Genomic DNA, 19,860 nt, shown 5'->3' on the forward strand with positions numbered 1-19,860 from the left:
GGGTGCGCGCCGGAGCTTGGCGGGGGCGCACAACTGCAGGGGCGCCGGTGTGGCCAGAGCCAGCTTCATTGTGTGAATTAGCTGAGCCTTGTCTTGGAGAGACCGGATCGGACCTCCGAGTGCAGCACAACTGGGCCCAGGCTTGAGAGCTTATGGGATGTTCCAGTTAGGTCTTCTGCACTCATTCCCCCCCCCCACCCCATCCTTGGCTTTTTTCTTCTTTTTCTTTTTTCTGGTGCAGTCACCTTTAGAATAGGACGTTTGTCACATGCAATCGAGTCATTAGAAATCCAGTAACTCTGACACCCGGGAGAGCGGGGATGCAAGGGTGGGGGCCACGCGAGCAGGAAAGCAGGGGACACGCGTTCTGGGGTCAGCGGTGAGGACTGCAGGTACATCGGCTGAATAGAGACCGTCAAACACAAAGCTAGATCTCCTCACCCCTTCCCGATCCTAGAGATTGGAGAAAGGTGTCGCCAAGGAAGTGACATCTCTACTTACACTCGCTCTGCACAGTGTGTCGGGGGCTGCGTTGAGTGGGAGGGGAGCGGGAGCCCTGGCCCAGGTTGGAACTGGGGGCGCCCATCCGAGAGCTAGCCGGCTTGCCCTGCATCGGCCGGGGGGAAGGGCGCGCCTGGCGCTCCGCGGTGCCACTCACCCTCGTTTGGTTGGAGTTGAGTGGGTGGCTGTGCGCAGTGGGGGTGGGGAAGGAGGGTGAAGCAGGAGGGTTATTTAAGTCTTTCATCCGGTTGCAGCAAGTAGCGGGCCCCCGGGGTGACAGCAGTGCCGCGGTCTCCCGCTGCTGCCGCTGCGAATATTAGCAACCTCTGCAGAGCGGCGTGTGAGCCGGGAGCCTCCTACCCTTGCCTTTGCAGCCCCGCCCTGAAGGAGGCCACGACAGCGCTAGGACCCTGCGGCGCGTACAGCGAGGACCGCGGGAGCGAGCGGGCGCAGGGAGGGGACGGAGGGGCTGCGGCAGCTCGTCACACCTGGCGCTCCAGCTCCGGGTAGCTTTCTCAGCTCCTGCCCTCTTCCGTACCCCCGCAGCGACTTCTAGCTCCTCATCCCGCTTCCCTTTTGGGGACCTGGTCATCACCCTCAGTTTCTCTTCTGGTTCTTTAGAAAAGAGTAGCTGCGGGTGGGGGTGGGGTGATTTTTACACTTTGATCAAAATAGAAGGTGCATTTTGTACCTGGAATGAAACGGCAGAAGGAAACGTGCTGGAAAAACGATGTTGCCGCAGGTGATTGCAGCTTCTGGCAAGCTTGGCGGTGACACAGCAGCGGCCCTGTAGGGGACGTGGGGGTTGGGAGAGCTCTGCCGTTTTTCCTGCTGGAGCTAAGGAGCTGACAACTTCGGTGGGAACCGGAGGGAGCCTTTTGTTTTTGCCTTTGGGGGTGATGGTGTAGAGATAAGGTGGTGCAAAGAGAAAACAACTGGGGATTGTATCTCTGGATAATAGGCTAGTGAGCCAAGACGCTTTGTTTCAGATATCTGTTCTCCTCCCCACAGTTAAAGCACTCCAGCCTTGCTAAATGGGGGGAAAAAAGTGAGCAGAAAGTCAATTGGGGACATAATAATATTGAGTAAGTTAAAGAAAAGAAAAGAAAAAAGTGAATGTTGGCCGGATTGCCATTTAACTTGCAGTAGGAGCCTGAGTTGGGTGGGTGGTCTTAAATGGTGGAACTTTTGTGGGGACCATGATGAATACCAAACTGGGGCTGCCCTCCAAGGCTGGCAGGGGCCAGATGTTAGGTGGAAGTTATAAGAGAAGGGAGAAATGTGATAGCTAATGAGACATTCTTTTCTGAAAGGGGGCATAAACTTTTTATTTTATTTATTTATTTTTTACAATATTGCATTGAAAAACATTCGGTTCTATGGATCTGGTTCTTCAGTGTTTCACTAGGGAAAAGCTTACCTGTTTTAAGGAGCTGTTTTTAGGACTGCTTCAGGTTCTTGAGAAATTGGTGGGGCTCTGACTCTCATTCAGCTAGTTGTTTCCTAAGTAAACTCCCAGATGCACTCAAATTGCTATAGCCTCAGACTTACCCAGAAGCAGGCTCTGAGTGGTTGACTTGGCAGCCCTGGTGTGGGCTTCTCTGAGTGAGCTGGAAGTTCTGTAGGAAAGGGGCTTAATACATATTTCCACAGACTCCACAATTTGTATATATTTGGGTCCTCTGGAGAGTGCAGCGGCCCTGTTGGTGGCTTTTCGGCTGGAGGGTTGTTTGGCCTGGGCCAGAGTGGAGCAGTTTCTTCCGACAGGCCTTCCCACTGCCAAAGGCTGGCCTTTCTTATAGCCTTGGAGGAAAGGCCCAGCACAGATAGGTTGTAGGGGGCTGGACAGCTTAGGGTGAATGGTCCTTTTAAACAGAGCTCTGGAGCTGATCACTAATAGCTAGTGAGTCTGGGGCAAGGAAGAAGGTCTGGCATGGTCATTTCCCTGAAGTAGTGAAGGCACTGACCATGGTCTCTCAGGGACCAGGGACATTACAGACTTCACTGAACCCCACGAGGCCTAGTGAACATGACTTGATTTAGAACTGTTGGCTGCTATGGGACAGCGTAGAGAGGTGACACTGGTCATTGACTTGTTCTTCCCATGCCATGCTATCACTCCTCGGCACTGGGTCTCTTTTGAGCTGAGGGTGCCTAGGTTGTGTTTGCCTAAGAGGAGTGATAAGTGGCCATGGTATGCATGTGAGGGCCACAGCTTTAATTTTAGGCCTCATCACATCTCTCCCTTTTTTTTTTAACTCCCTTCTTCCTTTCTCACTTTCTGGTCCCTTCCTTTCTCATCTCTCCTTGATCATTAGACATTCAGACATCTACACAGAAGCCTTCTTCTGGTTGCTACTGGTCTGGCATTCTCTGTGCTGCACCCTCATGTAAACAGATATCATGGGGAGTGGGCTGTACTCAGGGAGAATAGTTGGAAGCACTTGCTGTCACCCACATTGGCCCAGATAGAGCTTAACTGACCTAGTTGAGGTTATAGAGTTCGTTGTGGACGAGATGGTGCCAGGAATGATAAGCATTCCAGTCTGTTTGGGGTGGGATCTTGTGCCAGGTTTTCCTGGCCTACAACATTGGTGCCCTCCGTGCATGGAGAATGTCTGTGACTCATGCATTTGGGTGTTCTCCTTGCTCTTGAACCACTGATGAGACCTCGTAAAGAGTTGGGTTGCTGTTTAAAGGTCTCGGTTTCCAAGGAGCTGTAGAGATAGGGAAAGTGGTTTGAGGTGATGAAATCTTTTCCACCTGGGGTCACTAGATAGTTTCTCCTTACTTGGAGAGCTCCTCGGAGACTTAGCTTGGGTACTCTTTTTCCTCAGGAAACTGCCTTCCCTAGCCTGAATAAGCTGCCCAGCTGTGGACCCTACTCAAGGCCTGATCGTATTGTTAATATATTTATCGAGATAGTTGTCCATTCTCTTGCTAGTTGGCAGACAACTTAAGGATATGAGGCCTAGCCTATATCTGATTCATCACCAATAAATGGCATGGCGATTGGCTTGTAACAGTCCCTCAATAATTATTTGTTGAATGAATAAGTGAATGCGTGTGAATTACAGTTATCTTGTCAATGACAGAAAAACAAGACATCTGAATACTTTCACTTTCAAATGATAAAATAATAGCAGTTTCAGAACTTAACTATATGACTGTGGTACAGAATTCAGGAATACATCACAAAAAGGTGAAGCCAAATGTAAGATGTGCATAATGGTAAAGAAAATAGGCTTTGGAGTCTGATTGCTTGGGGGCATGTTATTTAACCTTCTGGAACCTTAATTTCCCCATTTGCACACTGGGGATTAAACCACTATAATGCCTAGGGTGGTTCTAAGAATTGAATGAGAGAGACCTTTTATTTGGCACAGACTAAATGCTCAAGTATTCTATTACAGTGATGACTTTGTTGTTATTACCATTCTCAGTGTTCTGCAGACTAGCCAGTCGGAATGGTTTTGTGAAATCACGTACACTCTGTTCTTTGTTGGTCCTGATAGGCAATGTTGGCTAATATTCATTATTAGTTCTCAGATCTGCCTCATGTTTAGGAAAACAGAGAGATCGTCACATATCCTCTTAGAAGGTACAAGTATGTTTTAGTATTATGATGAACCCTTTTAACATTGACCTGGTCAATTAAATTGTTTAGACCTCAAAGGGGACAAGATGTTTCCTGTATTTCATTTTATAATGAAAATCCAACATTAATTAACTGCTTATGCTAATTTCAGGGTAAGTCTGGCCTATGTCATGGTGCGTTTTTAGGTGGCTAAGAAGATGGTCATGTACATGTGACTCTTAATACTAAGAAAATGCCACAGTTTTGAATATTTTGAATCCAGTTTTGAATATTTTGAGTTGGAAATAGTACAATGAAATTCAGTGATTGCATCAAAAAGGAAGTACATCTCATGTGAAATGAATCTCATGGAAGTAATGCCTATCTTATTTGCTCTGTGAAGCAGGGGACTGTAGTAATAAATTGGTTTGTTTTAGATGTATCTTCATGATACAGTCACAGATGATCAGATTCAAAACATGACTTGATATTTCTCTTTATATTCTTCTAGATAATTATTTCACATTCTATTAAAATAAGTAAATTTGTATGTTCAGACAGGTATTCTGTACACTGTGAGCATGAGATAAATTTATGTTTTGTGCTTATAAAAGAGTTAGGAATATCCCTTTAGGGGAAATCACCTTTCTTTCTTTCTTTCTTTCTTTCTTCCTTTCTTCCTTCCTTCCTTCCTTCCTTCCTTCCTTCCTTCCTTCCTTCCTTCCTTCCTTCCTTCCTTCCTTCCTTCCTTCCTTCCTTCCTTCCTTCCTTCCTTCCTTCCTTCCTTCCTTCCTTCCTTCCTTCCTTCCTTCCTTCCTTCCTTCCTTCCTTCCTTCCTTCCTTCCTTCCTTCCTTCCTTCCTTCCTTCCTTCCTTCCTTCCTTCCTTCCTTCCTTCCTTCCTTCCTTCCTTCCTTCCTTCCTTCCTTCCTTCCTTCCTTCCTTCCTTCCTTCCTTCCTTCCTTCCTTCCTTCCTTCCTTCCTTCCTTCCTTCCTTCCTTCCTTCCTTCCTTCCTTCCTTCCTTCCTTCCTTCCTTCCTTCCTTCCTTCCTTCCTTCCTTCCTTCCTTCCTTCCTTCCTTCCTTCCTTCCTTCCTTCCTTCCTTCCTTCCTTCCTTCCTTCCTTCCTTCCTTCTGCATCACCTTGGAACAGAGTTTCTCTTGAGTTAATCCTTAGTTTTATTAGATTTATGTAGTTCATGTCTTCTTTTGATTGCAGCAGAGTCTCTTTTGTGAGAGTTGCAAAATTAATTGTTTGAAAATCCATGTAAGTGCTTTTTTATTAGTCACATGAGACTGACTATAGTACAGTGTTACCCTTAGTTTTTCATAAACTCTTAAATGTAAGTAAATTTTTAAATATTTGAATATATATTTGAAGCAAGTACTTGAGATGTGGTATGCGTTAGTACAGGGTCTGTGCAAAGTATAGCACTTCAATATAGAACAAAAATGAGAAAGTAAGCAATATTAGCAGTGTCCTAAATATACTGTGGGATCATCATCTTAGAACAACAATATAGATAAATGGAAGCTTCTGTTGTGTGGTCATAAAATTCTGGGTTTCTGCCCAGCTTAGGTGTTGTAATTCTTAGGTAAGCAAGGGGAAGGAAAGGAAGAAAAGAAGGTCATTATATGGATTTGCTTTTGGGATATAGTATTCCATGCCTATTTTAATTCAAGAGCAGTTTTGGAACCAGCATATTCTCTTGCAGAATATTATGTTATCTTAATTGGTTACCTATCTCTTTGAGGTTTAGATCCGTACAGCAAAAATCAATACTTGGTTTGAGCAGAAGTATTTGAGATGTGAATAGGCTATTTCAGTTTTCCAGATGGAGCTTAAAGAAGTTATGAAATAGAAAGCTAGATAATGTTTTGTCTAAATTAATCAAACCCTTAGTTAGCACTTTATACTATTATTTTGAGGAACTTGTTCTGGAATAGAATTTTTTTATGACCTATGCATATCTATGTGTGTATATATATATATATATATATATATACACACACATATATATATATTTAGTAGACATTTTCTCATGGTTCTGGAGATTTAGAAAGTAAGTCCCAGGTCAAGATAGCATAAACAGATACAGAATTTTACATTTATAAAGTGGAAATAGGTTACTTTTCTCTTAAATGATACTATTTTAGCCTAATTTGGAATATGTACATTAATTTATCTGTCCTCATGTATAAGTCTGTCTTTGTAGATATTGTAAGAGCTTAAAATTTTTTTTTTCATTGCTAGAGGGTGTACTTGCCAGACAGGAGAGAGAGAAATAAAAAGAGAAAGCACCCTCTATGGGGTGTGGTTATGCTAACAACCCCTTCTCTTCCATTTCTCTATCCTGTTGGGATTTGGGGCATGCATGCACATGTGTCAGGCATGTTTTACAGACTGCTGGGGCCAGAACTCAAACTGTGGTCAGCCATGTGGGATCCATTTCCCATAACCATTAGGCTGTAGGGCCAGGGCCAGTTCACTTTTAAATGCTTAAAATGTTTTATTTATTGTATTACTGTAAGTCATTTGATAAAGATTTTTGCATCATTATGATAAGATAGAATTTAGTTGGAAAATTGATTCTTATAGGCAGCAGATTTTTTTTTAAAGATAGATTTTTGTTATAGGGTGCATTCACTCACCAGAGATACAGAGAGAGAGAAAGTGAGAAATCACTCCACAGGGGGAATGGCCATGTCTCAATCCCTTTTCCTCTTGGGGTTTTGGGCACATGTGCACACTTGCCCAGTGTGTTTTAAGCTGTTGATTCCGAGACTTGAACCACGGTCAACTGCATGGGAGTCCAGCAACGTAACCATTATGCCATCTGCTGGTCCCTTAGACTCGTTTTAAAAACTAGTGTGAGGTTATTCAAGTTGGCAGCTACGCTCCATGTCCTCTCCAAAATCCCCAGGGATGCTGAGACTCTAAGGACATGCTCGTGCTCTGACCTGCCCTCCATCTTCTCTCCTTTGTCTCACAGGCATCCTGGAGTTTATCAGTATAGCAGTGGGCCTGGTCAGCATTCGAGGCGTGGATAGTGGACTCTACCTCGGGATGAATGAGAAAGGAGAGCTGTACGGATCAGTAAGTACTGAGAGAGACTTTGCCAACTTGTATTTACCATGTGTGATTTTTAAAAAAATTTGCATTTTTTTATTGACATATATTAATTGTACATTTTTGTGGAGCACAATGTGATTTCTCAGTACAAGAATGCAATGTGTAATCAATCAATCAGGGTAATTAGTATATCTGTCATCTCAACCATTTGTCATTACATTGTGCTGGGAACATTCAAAATCTTCTTTTTTAGTCACTCTGAGTTAACTATGTTCTCACTACTGTGTTTTATAACACCAGAAATTGTTCCTCATATCTACTTGTAGTTTCGTTTTTGTTAATCAACATTTCCTTTCCTCCTTTCCCATCCTCCTCATACTCTCGTAGTCATTCTTCATCTCTCTACTTGTATGAAGTAATTTTTCACTTTCCACATATGAGGGACAACACATGGTATTTATCTTTCTGAGCCTGGCTTTTTTTGCTTTTCATAATGTCCTCTAAACTAACCCATCTTACTTCAAATGACAGGATTTCTTTATTTTTATTGACTGAATAGTATTCCATCATCTTTTTTTTTTTTGGGGGGGTAAAGGGAGATTTTTTGCTCTAGGGTTCTTGTACTTGCTGGAGAGACAGAGAGAGACAGAGAGACAGAAAGCAAGAAATCTGCTCTCCCACCCCCCTGACCTAGAGGGGATAGCCATACCACAATCCCTTCTCCTCCATTCTCCTCTTGGGATTTTAGGCATGCACGCACACACCCCCAATGTGAATTTCCAGTCACTGGGTCCAGGACTCGAAACGCAGTCAGCCATGTGGGAGCTCAGCAACATAACCATTACGCCATCTGTTGGTTCTCCCCCATTATCTTTTTGAACTGCATTTTCTCTAGATTAAAAAAGCTAGAGATGAAACTGAATGTGTTTGGGAGGCATTTGTTAAGGTTTTACCTCTGAGGAAAGCCATTTCATTTCCATTAATAGATGATCATCTCTGTGTTCTCACTTTACCAACATTGCTAAGATAATGCTTTATTTATATGCCAAGCCATCTCCATTATCAAGTAAATAAAAATTTCACAAGTGTGAAAAATTCCATCTTCTTGTATTGAATGGGAGTTATTTTTAAAATGAATTGAAATGATCTTCCAAGCTTTGCCATGCATTGTAATTAAAACTACAAATAGACCATGCAGTGAATCTAAACCCTTTTTCTGAGCTACATAAGATTTTCATTATGCAGGGAGAGAAGGGAGATGGAAGTTGTTGTCAGTTATTTTCATATGTGAATAAGCATAACAATATTGTAATTATTTGAAGGATTAGAATTTCTTTCCTTTTTTTTCTCCATCTTTACTAGGTTGTAAGGTTGTTGGGGGAGGTGGTGAAGTTTTTACTGTGCCCTGCCAGGTGCCGGATACTGTTCTAGGGCATGGGGTATACTTCTAAATGATACAAAGTCCTGCTTCCACTCTGGGGAGGGGACGGGACTGACTTTATATGCTTATTCCACTGCTATTGCCATCATAGCACTGGGAATACAGTGTAGGTACATGGCAGGGCTTAGCAAATTTTTGCCAACTATGTAAGAATAACAGATTATTAGTTATTACATTCTACCTTGAATTTTCACTGTTAAGGGACAAGCAGTTGGTGTAATGGCTATGTCGCTGGACTCTCATGTAGCTGACCACGGTTCGAGTCCTGGACCTGGTGGCTTAAACTCATGCTGGGCATGTGTGCGTGCATGCCCAAGATCCCTAGAGGAGAATGGAGAAGGGATTACATTGTGGCCATCCCCCATGGGGGGTGGTGGTGATCTCTTGCTTTCGGTTTCTGTGTCTTTCTGGCAAGCGCACGAGCCCTATAGCAAAAACCTCTCCAAAAAAAAAAAAAAGAATTTTCACTGTTAAAACTTGTAAGGAATTTAATCTTCACTTTTTGTTACACTTATTGATACTCAAGTGAAAATTTAATCCATGCTATCTGAAACATGAGAACTTTGGCTAGAGCCTATAAATAGTTAAAGAAGCTTGGAATGGGGATAGATATATCATATATATATATATATATATATATACACAAACATATAAATGCAGTATAGCAAGGGCTGGCAGAATATCGAGTATTTCTTAAAAAATGTAGGTAAGAAAAAATGATGGCCTGTTTAATTTGAATATAATGTACACCATTGTTAATGACAAAATTTTTCTTTTTTTTTTTTTTTTACTTTTAGATATAGAATGTGGTTTTAATTAAGCTGGTCACATTTGAACTCAATAAATGTTTATTTTATATAGAAGAGAAGTTCTGAGTTTTAATGGGGGCAAGGACTTATGGTTTCTCTCTATGACTTTCAAACTTTTTTGATTGTATAAACCTAGCAAAGCCATTTTTTTCTGAGTGTGCAATGTTACATGTGCATATTTAATGTGTGTATATATGTGTGTGGGAGTGTTTAAAAGTATAGTTACTTATTTCTTCCATGAAATAAAGAGAAAGTTAGCATCCCCATAACCCATCCCAATCTCAGTAAGTCTGGATTACCAGCACCTGTGTGCACATAGCTGGCATGAACAGGGAGGTCCCAGGAAGTGAACCCAGGACTTCTCCCATGTGAGTCCAGTTGTACCACTTCTGTGCCACTGCCTGGTCCCTGTTACTTTATTTTTAAAGACATGCATCTGAGTAAACATTTTTAAAGGACATGCTGAAGGGATAAGGCCAGGTAGAGGTTGTGCTCTCTATTCTCTACTCCGAGGGTCAGCTGACATGCACCTCTGGGGTATTTTTCCAACTTGAGAGGTGCCCAGTCCATCAGGTGAAATCATTGGTGTGATTCAGAGTCCTGCAGGTTATTGGCTCACGAGGAGAGCACATCCAACTTTGTGTCTACTGGATCATCTGGATGATTTCAGTGACTTCCTTACTTATCTCCCTCTCCTGTGGCTACCCTCCTACCTATGTACCCTCGTACACAGTGCAGGGAGTGGAGTGAGAAGTGTGCTGAATGCAGAGCCAGTGAATCCCAGGGACCATGCTGTGGGAAGTGGTGGTCAGGAGGTAGGAAGTTGGAGGACACCATCTTATATGTTTCCAGGGAAGCCAAACTATCTTGTTTTGTATTCTATGACTCCTGACTAAGGGTGCTTAATTAATTTATTCATTCAGAGAGAGAGAGAGAGGAGATGACCCCCCACCCCCAGCAGGGTTTTGATATCATGATTCAGTTCCACCCTCAGCCAACTCTCAGTCAGGGGCAAGTGTGCGCTCAGTGTAAACAGTCTCCAAGCTTAAATTGGGAACCTTCTAATGTGGGATGACCTCAAAGAGTGTCACATTTTACCTCTGTTCGACTAATTGGCCTCTTGCTTAGGTTTTTTTGAGCACTCACAGAGTGTGTGGTTCAAAGGACTTCCCATTCCACTAAGTCGTGGCCATGCAATTTGCTGATGGGTCTAGTCATGGGAATCCCACTGAGGCCAAGAGGGGAATGTCAGAGAGGGCAGAATGACTTTTCCTCCTTGTGTGCTGAAGAAAGGCATACCTTCTTGTGTGAAGGATATCCCCAGGCTTGGAAGTTGTTCTGAGGAATGTATGAGGAGTCTTCAAAAACTTCAAGGAATATACGTATTATGAAAAAACTATGGGACGGCAGATAGTGTAATTGTTGTGTCGCTGGACTCCCACATAGTTGACTGTGGTTTGAGTCCCAGACCTGGTGACTTAAAACTCATGACAGGTGCATGTGTGTACATGCCCCAAATCCCGAGAGAATGGAGGAGAAGGGATTGCAGCATGGCCATCCCCCTGTGGGATGATTTCTCGCTTTCCATCTCTCTGTCTCTTTGGTAAGTGCACGTGCCCTATAGCAACAATCTCTCAAAACAAAACAAAACAAAAAACCAAAAAACCAAAAACCAAAAAAAAAAAAAAAAAAAACCTATGCATGGATTTCTTTTTTTTTTCTTCATCAAAAGAAAACAAAAAACCTTGTACTTTAATTCCATTTTCTGTAAACTTTTCAGTCTCCTTGTATGCCACTTTTCATCATTATGACTTCCTTGTGGGAGCATACATTCAGCAACTTCCCTGCATCTGGTGTCTCCCATCCCCAGTCCATTCTCCACACTGATGGCAGAATTACCTTTGAATCTCAGATACCAGTGTCACCTCCCCACTGAGACCCCTTCGAATACTTGCCTCTTAGGGGTGATGTCCATTTTTCAGTTCAGCATTTGTTGCTTTTCACAACCCACTCTCCCTGGGTCTGCATTGCTAGTGTCATCTCCTGTGCCCCTTTCTCCATGTAATTTGAGTCTATTTGTTGTTCTCCAAACATGTCATACAGTCTGATTTTGGATATGTGGTCAAGCTAATCCCTCTCTCTAGGAGGCCTCTCTCTTTGCATGATGAAGCAGTACTCTTACTTAAGATTCAGTGAAAATGACACCTCTTTGACCAAGCCTTTATCACATCCCTAACTCTAACCTAGTTATTCTAGTTAGCATTTCTTTCTTTCTTTTTTAAAATTTGCTATAGAATGCATGGAAGGAAAGAAAGAGAGAGCTAGCGAGCGAGAAAGCACCCGTCATGGGGGGAGGTTGTCCATAGAGTTGACTATACTGCAGTCCCTTTTCCTCCATTTTCTTCTTGAAATTTTGAGCATACGTGCATGTGTGCCTGCCATATTTTCTCAAGCTGCTGGGTCCAGGACTTGAATTATGCGGTTGGTCATTTGGCATCCAGTTGCCTTAACCACTGTACTGTCTACTGGCCTCCCCCTCCTTTTTTTTTTTTTTTTAACTTTTTTTATATTGCCAGAGGGCATATGTACTTGCCAGAGAGAGAGAGAAGATACATACATGCATATGGAAGAGAGAGAGCTAGCCAGGGAGAGAGAGAGGGAGAAAAAGGGAGAGAAAGGGAGACAGAAAGCAGACCTCAATGGGGTGTGATCATCCCACAATCCCTTCTCTTTCACTTCTCCATTCTGTCAGGATTTTGGACATACAGGCACATACTGGCATGGCTTTCAAGCTTCCAGGGCTAGTATTATTTTTTTCTTTTTCTTTTTTTTTGGAGAGGGGTTTTGCTATAGGGTGTGTGTGCTCACCAGAAAGACAGAGAGAGACGGAGAGACAGAAAGTGAGAAATCACCCCCCGGGCAGGGATGGCCACCCCACAATCCCTTCTCCTTCATTCTCCTCTCGGGATCTTGGGCACGCACGCACACACGCCCAGCGTGAGTTTAAGCCACCAGGTCCGGGACTTGAACCGTGGTTGACTACATGGGAATCTAGCAACATAGACATTACGCTAACTGCTGGTCCCCCCAGGGCTAGTATTTAAACTGGCCATGTGGTATGGGTTCCCTTAACTACTAGGCCTTGGGGCCAGACCCACATTTTTCTTTGAAATGTTGCCTGACTCACAGCAATGGCCCTTGTACATAGTAGGTACTCAATAAATGTTCATTCGATTGAACTGAATTAACAATTGTGATTTATTTCTATCCTTCCTTAGATATGTTGATGTGGACCTCAATGCTGATGTGGTCAGTGTATATTTAGGACTCCAACTGTAGGAAGAATCACTGTCTTCCATTCCCATGCCTAATTGGACTGTGTCTGTGTTGTCTCTGGTGTATGTAGCCCAAGGGGGATACGGCTGAGGCTGAAGGAAAGAGAATACAGTGACAAGAGCATAGTTGAGCTGCACTTGCTTCTGCTGACTAAGTAGGCACCAGGCCGTCATTATTCTCCTCACTAAGATGAAAACTTAAAGTTAGACACTTTGAATGTCTCTTCCTATGCTGGATGGATCTCAAGAATTGTACAGTTTGGCTTTTTTTAGGCTTTGCTCTACAGTCTTGTCTGCCTACCCCATGATGTTCTCTGTGCACACAAAATATTTATGCAGTGAGATTTTTTTGCCTCTTCTGTGTAGAGCTGGAAAGCTCCCTAGGAAGCAGGTTATTTCCCTGTTGTCTGTGCCTTGTTTAGGTGAGGGGAGATGAGGGCAAGAGCCTTGCTCCTTGGGGGCCAAAATCTCATGTTTTCTTTTTGTTGGGCTGTGGTCACCATGCCTGGTGTGGCATTAGGAATGAGAAGTGACCAAAATATCTTGTTGTCATTTTTATGAGAGTGAGAGAAGAAAGGAAATGGCAGTGTTTCTCTTATTAAATACACTTAACATGTGGAGCTTAAGGAATCTTCACCTGTGAGAAGTTGTGTACAGATCAGTAAATTTAAGTAGAGGAGCGGGTGGACAGTGGTGCAGCAGTAAAATAGGACGTTCTGCCAGGCTGACTCACATGGGAGAGTTCTAGGGTCAGGTCCAGGGACCTCCTTGAGTATCTCAGGCATGTGTGTACTCATGATCCAGGGTTGGCCTAGGGTGGATGGGGGTGGATGGTGGTGTGGAGACCCCGTTGGAGATGTTGTCTCTTTCACTCTGTTTATCTCTCTCATGGAAGAAATAAACTTAAAACAGAGTGGAGAAATTTGTTTCGAAATGTTGGAAAAACCTGGAAAAGACTGATCTCATTATGAAAGAGGGTAGATAGGAGACTAATTTTCTCTTTTCATCTATGTCTCTAAGTTTATCATAAGAGTAGATCTAAAAGGTCAGGGGTGATAGAGAAATATTTCTTCAGAAAAATTCATAGGACTCTGATATTCTACAAGAATATGGAAGTAGGAAATACTATGGGGTTGTCAGGAAAGTCATGATGCATTTTTGCAAAGAAAAACAGAAAAATAGTTCATGACTTTCCTCACAACCTATTTATTTTATTGCTCATGTGTATCATGATTTGATTAGAAGGAGAACCTAAATACTCTAATTGTGTGTTGGAGTTTAATTTTTGTATACTTAATTTATCCATGCATTTATTCATTTGTTCATTCATTTATTTCACACACATTTATATCTAGTATGGGTATAACATTGTGATAAGTGTGTAACAAAGAAACAGATATCTCAAAAGTTATCTGGGAAGAGAAGTATACTTAGTAATAATTCTATGTAAAATTTGCTATGATCAAGGAATGCACAATGGTAAGGTTGGATGGTAGCATTTAAACTGGTTCTTGAGGGGTAAATAGGAGTCTCGGAAAGGAAGGGTAGGCAGGTTAGGGCACATAACCCTTCAAATGTAAAGATTAGAATATCCTGCCTGGTTGAAACTTAGAGAGGATGTTAGATCTCTCTCTCTCTCCCTCACACACACACAGCCAGAAGATTATAGTATTAGTTTACATTGTCACTTTTGTTCTTATCAAAGAGACTGGAGGTATGACTCAGATAGTTACTTAGGATCTTAATCTCAATTGTCTGAGTATTATCAAGATACTTTAAAACATCAAGAGTAATTGACCATAATAAATGCCTCATTATAAAAGAATGCCATGAAAAAATTAGTCTCCTTCAAGATGCTTGCATTTAATGAAAGGTAATTTGACCTTTTCATTAGACAGAGGTAGTATAGTCAGTATAACTGAAATGAGGTAGAAATCGGAATCTGCGAAAGTGATGCAAAGGATGGCATGCAGACTGGGAAGAGCTGTGCTCTGCAGTTCGTGTCCCTTTACAAAATGAACTTTATTTTGCCTGGAATTTATTTTCTGTTGGTCTCTTTCATTAGAATTTTTTTTTTTTTGGTCAGAGTCTCTCTCTGTCTTTTTCGTTGTTGTTAAGAATTAGTTAGTTATTTTTATTATTTAATTTGCTATACAGCATATGTGCTCACCAGAGAGAGACAGAAAGAAAGAAAGTGAGAAAATAAGCTATCAGGTCTGGGACTCGAACCATGGTTGGCCATGTGGGAGTCCACCACCATGCCACTTGCTGGCTCCCAGAATCTGTTTTTGCAATCTTTCTGTTTCCTGAAAGCCCAGCAGAGCACTTTCTGTGCAGTTGGCACAGTTATCCAGCCATCAGAAGCCTCAAGCACTAGCTAAGATGTAGTTATGAATTTATGGAGTCCAGGTGTTTCTACAGGATATATCCATTCTGCTACCAAAACTGAATATAGGAGAGGTGAAGTGACTTGCTCAAAGGCCCAGAATTTGCAGATACAGAAAGGATTCAGGTCTTACTCTTACAGCTTTCAGATCTGTACTTTTGGGTTATTCCTGTCATCAGCTTCATGGGGAGTGCTAGTCCAAACAGGTGTTTTTTTTTTTTTTTTTGTTTTGTTTTGTTTTTTTTTGTTTTTTTGAGAGGTTTTTGGTATAGGGTGCTTGCGCTTGCCCGAAAGAGAGAGAGAGAGATAGAGAGATAGAAAGTGAAATCATCCCCCAGGGGGATGGCCATGCCACAGTCCCTTCTCCTCCATTCTCCTCTCGGGATCTTGGGCATGCACGCACACCCGCCCAGCATGACTTTCCCCCCCCAGGTCTGGGACTTGAACTGTGGTTGGCTACATGGGAGTTCAGCGATATAGCCATTACACTAACTGTTGGAGCGACATAGCCATTACGCTAACTGTTGATCTCCAAACAGGTGTTTACAAGCATATTTATTTATTTCCCAGGGACACAGATGAATCCACACAATCAAGAACCAAACAGTGATAGGTTTTGACTGTATTTCCAATGTACATAAACTTTCTTTTAATAAATGTTTTAGCAGGGGCAGTTTTCTCTATTAGGTAGTGGTATATATGGGAAATTATTTCTATATTGTGGGGTAGGTGAGAGGAACTCTGCATATTTGCCTGTCCCAGAACTGAGAAATATCTCAGTTTCTTAAAAAGAAGACCAAAAGAAAAGAATTTTAGATATTTAGAACCCCACATTGGCTGATATGATTTTATCATTATTTGACTAGTACATGATTTTCTCTCCAACATAAAACTTGATATAAGCTCCTGATACCTCATTGACAATTATAATTCAAAACATATTTATACTAAATTAATATTAAATTTATGTTAAAATTCAAACTGAACCATAACTGATATCCCAGTTGACATAGTGGATTTAATGGCATGGATACAGTTATCTGGCTGAAATGAAGCTGCTGCTTTGCTGTAAATGTGGCCATGATGCGGGGGCTGGATTGTGGTGCAGTGTAACACATTGCTCTACTGTGACCCACATGGGAAGAATCTAGGTTTGCATTTGGAGACCTCCCTGAACACACCGGGTATGTGAATACTCATGATCTAGGACGAGCTAAGCCTGGGAGTGGATCATGGCATGAAGACTGTATTTGACCTCTATCCCTGTGTCTCTCTTTCTCTCTCTGTGTTCACTCATGGAGTAGATATATAGTTTGGTAGATAGATAGCCAGTCAGCTCTGACAGCCACAGAACAGGCTCCTTTGAGTTCAGCATGCCTCTTCTTCAGAGTACCTTGTGATTCCCCCCACAACTTCTCCCTCCCTGTGAACCAAAAGGATGTCATTTCATCCTTACCTGTCTCAGACAAACTACAGATGTACCAGATATGCCATTTTCTTATTAGCCCTGATGGCGAAAATAACACTACTTGGCTCTGAAAGTAATTTTAAATCTAAATACATTCTTGTATGGCAGTCTGTGGTAATAGGGTGGTCCTCTAGAGGACCCTGAATATCATTAAAGTGATTCTTTTACTTAAATATTTTAAGAAAAGTTTGCTCATTTATTGAGAGAGAGAGAGAGAGAGAGAGAGAGAGAGAGAGAACACCCCTAACAAGCTGTTCATACTGTGATCCACCCCCAGCCTTAGCCAGCCTGGCCTATTTTTATATGTACACACCCTGTACGCTCAGGGGAAGAGAGAGAGAGAGAGAGAGAGAGAGAGAGAACACCCCTAACAAGCTGTTCATACTGTGATCCACCCCCAGCCTTAGCCAGCCTGGCCTATTTTTATATGTACACACCCTGTACGCTCAGGGGAGTCTCCGGATGCAAACCAGGGCCTTTCCCATGTGGGTACAATTGTGCAACTGCCTAGTCCCTTATTCCTTAACTTTTTCATTTAAGTAAGAAGATGAAAGTGAAAACATTCTTGTAGAGAATTTGTGCTTCTAGATTGTGTCCTTTGTTTTCTGAAACCTGTAGATGTCAGTTTTACAAAAACACCATGGCAGTTGTGACACTCTAGGTAGGAGTAGGAGGGAGGAAACCCCATCCTGGCAATTTAATGGAGGCCTTTTTGACTCCATTAGGTGCTCTGTGGAGGCGGTTCTGAGCAACTTTTGAACAAGCCGTTCAAAATCTTGTGTGTGTTCGTGGAACAGGATACTATACCAAATGGCAGGGCACCATACACTTAGTAATTTGTCATTGTGGTGGTGCAGTTCAGATTGCTTTGATGGGAGACGTTCAGACATGTCCCGTACAAAGAGTCTCCAAAGAATGCAGTTCATGTAAAGGAAATGAAAAGGTTCATTTGTTCAGTAATCTACCTGATATCAGGCGCGCACTGGAAGCGGGTGGTTTTCAACAGCTATTTTGGATAATAGACCATGGCCTTCTATCTCATATGTGCATGGCCAATTTTCAAAGGATTAAGTCATAATTCCTTAGATGATAAAGAGGGCAGCATCTCAGAAGAATGTCTTCTACTATGTGATTTAGTTAATGTGGTATCTTTATTTTAGGGATGAGGAGAGTGAGATTTGAATGGCTTACTTAAGATCAGTAGGTAGCATGTGACAAATCAGGATTTGAACACAGATAAATTAGTAAATCTTGTTTGACACACATGTGTGTGAAAAGTGGTCATCCATTTTTGTTACTAAAAATATATTCACTAGAATTAGAGAAGCAAGATTTTAGTATTTCTTTTGCAGATGTGATTTTGGAAGATATTATTTCTTGCTAGTACCCTAGGTTATACTCAGTGGTAAATTTGTTTCCATGAGGCCTATACTGCTGGCTTCTAATTAGTAGACAATCATCTTTTTATTTATTTATTTTTAGGTAAGTTTGAGTTGTTGATCAGGGTAGCTGCATTTACTGATTCTCTAAGGCATATTTAAAACATCTCAAGTGGGGGACAGGTGGTGTGCATTGGCAATATAAGGACCACATGTGAAAGGTCCTGAATTCACATCCTAGGATCTCCTGGAATACACCAGACACACACTTGTCCATAATCCAGACCAGCTGTGAATGGGGTTGGATTGCAGTGTGGGGACTGTGTTGGGGTGCCTGGCTGGTTGCTTTCTCTCTTTCTCTCACTATGGCAATAACTAAATAAATTTAAAAACATAACAAGCATGGGTCAGCTGGTAGCATGCTGGCTAAGGCATCCAGATCTCATATGGCCAACTGCAAGGTTCAATTCCCAGACCTGGAGGCCTGGAAAACATGCCAGGTGCCACCAGGCACATGTATGTGCATGCTCAAAATCCCGAGAGAAGATTGGAGGAGAAGGGACTGTGGCCTGGCCATCCCTCCTGGGGGGTGAATTCTCACTCTCTCTTTACAACTGCTTGCAGGTGCACATGCCCTATAACAAAACTAAACCAAACAAACAAAAACATTCCAAGTAAGTGTGATCAAAGTCACAGAACACAGGTCTGGAGATTGTATAAGTTTGGGCAGGATTTAGATCTTTTTTAAAAAAATTATTTAATTTTGGGAACCAGCAGTTAGCGTAATGCCTATGTCGCTGGACTCCCACGTAGTCGACCGCGGTTCGTGTCCCGGACCCGGTGGCTTAAAACTCACGCCGGGCGCGTGTGCGTGCGTGCCCAAGATCCCGAGAGGAGAATGGAGGAGAAGGGATTGCGGCGTGACCATCCCCCCTGGGGGGTGATTTCTCGCTTTCTGTCTCTATGTCTCTCTCTGTCTGTCTGGTGAGCGCACGCACCCTACAGTGAAAATCTCTTAAAAAAAAATTTAATTTTATTCATCATCATTATTACTATTTTTAATTTGACCAGAGAGAGGCAGAAGAGAGAGAGAGAGAGAGAGAGAGAGAGAGAGAGCAAGCTGCTAGGTCTGGGACTTGAACTGTGGTTGATCATGTGGAAATCCAGTGTCTTAACCTCCCTACCACCTGCTGGCCCCAGGCAGGATTTAGTTTTAATCATTAGTTATATAGTAGACAGTTTCGCTGTCTGGTCTGAGAGCTTGGAGGAGGCTGGTTCTAAGTTCAGGGAGCAAGCTCAGGAATGGTCTTTTCTCAGGTTTGGGAATTCCAGAGCAGAATTCTCATGACAAGTGCAGGATTTACCCATGATCTCAACTCCTGTCTTTCCCTGTTCTCAACTTTCCTCATATCCCTTGCTCTGCTATATTTTTCAAAGACCCTCTACCTCAGTCCCTGCCAAAGAAGCCTGAAGAGGAAAGCATGAGAGGGTGGTTTGAGAAGGCCTCAATTAGACATGTATTAGAGCTGTTCCATTCCAGAAAGCGTAAGCTCTGGTAAGGCAGGGGCTGGTTAGTTTGTTTTCCCATGGTACTGCCAGTACTGAAACAGAGTCATGCATGCAGTTGGCACTTAGTAAATATTGAAAGAGTGAATATATTGTTGGCAGAATCCCAAATCCTCCGTTTCTATTTTCTACAAAAAGACCAGGCACACCTTGGCTTATAAGCACCAAGTTTACAAAGAGGTATTTAAGAGCTGGAAGAATTGCAGTGTAGACCTGTGGCTCCTAATTATTTTAAATGTGGGCTTTGCTGTTGGATGAGTAGCGGTTTCGCGTGATGGATATATCATCTCTGTGGTAACTGGCAGTGCTGACTCCTGCTGCCCTAGTC

At 42.5% G+C, this 19,860-nt stretch overlaps 1 protein-coding gene across 1 annotated transcript in view; it reads left to right on the forward strand.

The window, feature by feature from the left end:
* FGF9 (fibroblast growth factor 9) overlaps positions 1–19,860 on the forward strand; it is a 42,235-nt gene that overhangs the window by 3,217 nt on the left and 19,158 nt on the right. The window contains exon 2 of the mRNA XM_006159520.2: positions 7,069–7,172. Coding sequence (XP_006159582.1) covers positions 7,069–7,172 — 104 coding nt within the window. The remainder of the gene's footprint in view (positions 1–7,068; positions 7,173–19,860) is intronic.

Source organism: Tupaia chinensis, unplaced genomic scaffold, assembly GCF_000334495.1.
Source record: "Tupaia chinensis unplaced genomic scaffold, TupChi_1.0 Scaffold000634_1, whole genome shotgun sequence".
Taxonomy (NCBI): domain Eukaryota; kingdom Metazoa; phylum Chordata; class Mammalia; order Scandentia; family Tupaiidae; genus Tupaia; species Tupaia belangeri.